Raw genomic sequence first — 5,453 nt, 5'->3', positions numbered from 1 at the left:
AAGGGGAGAGAGAGGGGAGAGAGAAGGGGGGGGGGGGGGGAGAGAGAGAGAAGAGAGGAGAAGAGAGGGAAGAGGCGAAGAGAGAGAGAGAGAGAGAAAGGAGAAAGGAGAGAGAGAGAGAGAGAAGAGGAGAGGGGAGAGAGAAGAGAAGAAGGAAAAAGAGAAAAGAGGGCGAGACAGGAAAAAAAAGAAAGACAGTAATTAGGTAGAGAGAGAAAAGAAGGGGGCGATGCTTGGGATTTCCCCTCGCAGAACAACTGAAATTCTTGCGGAAAGAGAGAAGCTCCATCTTTGTTCATGGTGACTTCTTACAAAAATTTAACCTCTGAGTCCTCCCCGGGGAAAAAAAAGTCCAAAAAAATAGTATATATATTGTTGGGTGTGTGGGTATATATATTAAATATATATTTATATATTATATAATATATATATAATATATATAATGACATTTTTTATATATAAATTATATTTAATATATAATATAAAAAATAGAATATATATATATTATATATATATATAATATAATATATAATATTATATATATTAAAAAAAAAAAGAGAGAGCGGAGAGGAGAGGAGAAGGAGAGGAGATAAAAGATGTTTATGTATGTATACAAAAGTATATATATAAATATATGTGTAGTATGTGTGTGTGTGTGTGTTTTTTTTTTTTTTTGTTTTTTTTTTTTTTTTTGTTTGTGTGTGTGTGTGTGTGTGTGTGTGTGTGGTGGTGTGGTGTGTGTGTGTGTTGTGTGTGTGTGGGTGTGTGGTGTGTTTGATTAATATTATTATTATTATATAAATAAAAAAAAAAAAAAAAAAAAAAACAAAACCCCCAAAAAAACCCCCCCAAAAAAAGTATATATTATATTATATATATATATAAAATTATATATAATATATTATATAATATTATTATGTGTGTGTGTGTGTGTGTGTGTTGGTTTTGTGTTTGGGGGTGTTGTGTGGTTTTTGTGTGGGTGTGTTTTTTATTTTTTTTAAATAAAAAATATATAATAATTTATATTATTTATATTATGTAAAGTGTGTTGTTTTTTTTTTTTGTTTTTTTTGTTTGTTTTTGTTTTTTTTTTTAATAAAAGTAAATAATAAATAATAAAATATTTTATTATATATCAAGTTAATAGAATAAACACACAAAAACACACACAAAAAAAAAATAAAAAAAAAAAATTAAAAAAAAAAAAAAACAAACACACACACACATTTTATTTATATATATATTATATATTATTATATATTATATATATATATATTATATTATATTATTATATTATTATATTTAAATAATTTTATATAAAAATATATGTTTTGTTGTTGTGGAGCAAACAAAAAAAAAAAAAAAAAATATATATATATATATATATAATATATATATTATATTTATTATATATATTTTTTATATCTGTGTGTGTGTGGGGGTGTGTGATTTTTGTGTGTGTGTGTGTGTGTGTGTGTTTGGGGGTGTGTGGGGGGTGTGTGTGGTGTGTGTGGTGTGTGTGGTTGTTTGTAAAATTTAATAACATTATTTTAATATGTTTATGTAGGAATTTTGTGATTTCCAACACACAACACACCACACAACACACCACACACAACCACACAAAAACACACCCCACACACCACCAAAACACACACCCCAACACACATTATATATATAATAATATATATTATATATATTATATATATTATATATATATATCGGGGGGGTGTGTTTGTGTTGGGTTTTTGGGTGGTTGGTGTGTGTGTGGGGTGTGTGTGTGTGGGGGGGTGTGTGTGTGGTGTGTGTGTTGTGTGTGTGTTGTGTTTTTGATTTAGATATATACACATATAACCTCATAAACAAAGTAAATAACCCAATAAATTTTGGATGCATTATATAATTTTTATAATAGGTATGTATATAAATGTAAAGGTATATACTCGTATGCCTATCTATCTATCTATGTATTTATTAATATGTTTATGTGTGTGTGTGTGTGTGTGTGTGTGTGTGTGTGTGTGTGTTGTGTGTGTGTGGTGTGTGTGTATGTGCATGTACAAATACAGATATCCAGATATCTCCACCTATCCGTTATCCGCAGTTATCTTCCCCATTCCCGCGCACAGAACGGACCGGGCCTCGAGAGCGCGTGCGCGTGCGCGGCGTCCTGCCATTTGCATGGCGTCACCGTAACACGTGAGAAAAAGAGATAGAAAAACACACGCCGTTCGCGCACCCACTAACGGGATTCTGTACGTGTCGTGGTGGACAGAGGAAACACGGATGATGACGAGGGAGTGGGAAGAAATACGGAAGATAAAGAGGGAGGTGGGAGTGAGCGAAGATGAAGAGGAAAGGTGGTTGTGGAGAGAGAGGGGGGGGGGGGAATGGTAGATGAGGAGAAACAGGAACATGGAAAAGGAGAGCTATGAAGATTGAAGGAAAAGATCGAAACGTGTGAACAACAGAAGACCTGGGAGAAAAAAAAGAAGAAAAAAAAGCGTGTATTTTCCTCGAACAAAAATCGAATTATACCCTTTAAGAAAGGGCAAGAGGACACAGGGCCAAGCACCACGGTCACTCGCCAGTGCAAAAATATTCTCGTAAATTAAACTAAAGTACTCTGTGTTAATACAATTATACCCGCGCTCGGAACATTATGAATAAGAAAATAATTCACAGAGGTTTCATTGGTTTTGCAATATTCCATAAAAAGAGATGGATAGCGAGACAGATTGAAAACCAAAGCAGTCTGAATGCAGAACAAGAGAGAGCAGATGCATCTTACATTTTCCTCGCGCGGGGTCAATACACACCTTTTCTTCTTAAAAACACCAGATATGGAACGACTAAACGGTAAAAAATTATCTGTTTAGCAAATTGTCCTCATCTCGGACAACGCCACTGGAGACGAGGAAGGGCCAGAGACGTAAAAGAGAGAAACAATTACATCGAGACAATCGCATAAGAATGGGTCATATGGTAACCGTCATAAAGCGATGACCACCAGACGTCAACACCGCCACCACCGGTACGTCGCTTGCAATTGGCAACTCGGATGCCAGTCTGCCTCAGTACCGCAAGACAGTGCATACAAGAAATTTTTTTCCCCTCCCCTTTGTCTTATCATTTGTACTCCCCCCCCCCTCTTTTTTTCAAATGTCCATAAATTGGTAACACTCATAGTTTATACTATGGACGGGAAAACTATGAATGGCCGGCGATAGCGTAGTGGTGTTAACATGATCTGGAAGTGCCTAGCCAGGGATAAGTGTCGATGGTTGTGTTAAAGTCTCCGTGTTAGCAAGACGGCGGCGTGCCATGGACTTTCACTCTGTACGGTAAGTTTTAATGCACGCCCCTTCAGCAGTATCTGTATTTATATTGGGGGAAGCGGGGAGGATAAAGATTATACGAATTCAATTGACGTGCGAGATGTGAGGTTCTGATAGGCAGTTTTTGAGGTGTGTGTTCCCCCCTCCCCCCCCAAAAAAAACTCTCTTATTGAAATAAGTAGAACGAGATTTGTAACACAGGAGGTCATTTAACAACGAGAAGAGGGAGCTAATTTTGGTAACTTAGGAGTATGCGGGTTGAGGATTTTAACATATTGAAGAGCCGGAATGAGCTCAACACTATGGAATTTATATCTCGAATTGTTAAATACGACGTGAGATTCTTTAGTATATGATTGTAATGGATAATAATAATAATAATTGTAATAATCTATTTTTGATCATATCAAAGTTGTTACACATTTCTAAACTATATTAATAGTTTAGAAATGTGTAACAACTTTGATATGATCAAAAATAGATTATTACAATTATTATTATTATTATCCATTACAATCATATACTAAAGAATCTCACGTCGTATTTAACAATTCGAGATATAAATTCCATAGTGTTGAGCTCATTCCGGCTCTTCAATATGTTAAAATCCTCAACCCGCATACTCCTAAGTTACCAAAATTAGCTCCCTCTTCTCGTTGTTAAATGACCTCCTGTGTTACAAATCTCGTTCTACTTATTTCAATAAGAGAGTTTTTTTTGGGGGGAGGGGAACACACACCTCAAAAACTGCCTATCAGAACCTCACATCTCGCACGTCAATTGAATTCGTATAATCTTTATCCTCCCCGCTTCCCCCAATATAAATACAGATACTGCTGAAGGGGCGTGCATTAAAACTTACCGTACAGAGTGAAAGTCCATGGCACGCCGCCGTCTTGCTAACACGGAGACTTTAACACAACCATCGACACTTATCCCTGGCTAGGCACTTCCAGATCATGTTAACACCACTACGCTATCGCCGGCCATTCATAGTTTTCCCGTCCATAGTATAAACTTGAGTGGTTACATTTAGGGAATTTGAAAAAAAAGGAGGGGGGGGGGAGTACAAATGAGAACGAAAAGGGGAGGGGGAAAAAAATTCTGTATGCACTGTCTTGCGTACGGAGGCAGACTGGCATCGAGTTGCCAATTGCAAGCGACGTACCGGTGGTGGCGGTGTTGACGTCTGGTGGTCATCGCTTTATGACGGTTACCATATGACCCATTCTTATGCGATTGTCTCGATGTAATTGTTTCTCTCTTTTACGTCTCTGGCCTCTTCCTCGTCTCCAGTGGCGTTGTCGAGATGAAGAAGAATTGCTAAACAGATAATTTTTACCGTTTAGCGTTCCATATCTGTGTTTAAGAAGAAAAGGTGTGTATTGACCCCGGCGCGAGAGAAAATGTAAGATGCATCCTGCTCTCTCTTGTTCTGCATTCAGACTGCTTTTGTTTTCACTCTGTCTCGCTACCCATCCCTTTTATGGAATATGCTAAAACAAAATGAAACTCTGTGAATTATTTTCTTATTATAATATTCAAGCGCGGGTTTAAGTTGTATTAACACAGAGTACTTTAGTTATAATTTACGAGAATATTTTTGCACTGGGCGAGTGACCGTGTGCTTGCCTGTGTCTCTTGCCTTCTTAAAGGGTATCAAGTTCGATTTTTGCGAAGGAAAATACACGCTTTTTTTTTTTTTTTTTTTTCTCCCAGGTCTTCTGTTGTTCACACGTTTCGATCTTTTCCTTCAATCTTCATACCTCCTTTTCCATGTTCCTGTTTCTCCTCATCTACCATTCCCCCCCCCCCCCCTCTCTCCACAACCACCTCTCCTCTTCATCTTCGCTCACTCCCACCTCCCTCTTTATCTTCCGTATTTCTCCCCACTCCCTCGTCATCATCCGTGTTTCCTCTGTCCACCACGACACGTACAGAATCCCGTTAGTGGGTGCGCGAACGGCGTGTGTTTTTCTATCTCTTTTTCTCACGTGTTACGGTGACGCCATGCAAATGGACAGGACGCCGCGCACGCGCACGCGCTCTCGAGGCCCGGTCCGTTCTGTGCGCGGGAATGGGGAAGATAACTGCGGATAACGGATAGGTGGAGAT

At 37.8% G+C, this 5,453-nt stretch overlaps 1 protein-coding gene across 1 annotated transcript in view; it reads right to left on the bottom strand.

Annotated features, from left to right (window-relative positions):
- LOC119584569 (carbohydrate sulfotransferase 5-like) overlaps window positions 1–4,472 on the bottom strand; it is a gene marked incomplete in the record, with an annotated part of 59,825 nt that extends 55,353 nt beyond the window's left edge. The window contains 1 exon segment of the mRNA XM_037933256.1: window positions 4,201–4,472. Coding sequence (XP_037789184.1) covers window positions 4,201–4,220 — 20 coding nt within the window.
- Between the last annotated feature and the right edge of the window lie 981 nt (window positions 4,473–5,453).

The sequence above is a fragment of the Penaeus monodon genome, chromosome 18 (genome assembly GCF_015228065.2).
Source record: "Penaeus monodon isolate SGIC_2016 chromosome 18, NSTDA_Pmon_1, whole genome shotgun sequence".
Classification (NCBI taxonomy): Eukaryota; Metazoa; Arthropoda; class Malacostraca; order Decapoda; family Penaeidae; genus Penaeus; species Penaeus monodon.
This window is presented reverse-complemented; position numbering and strand designations above follow the sequence as displayed.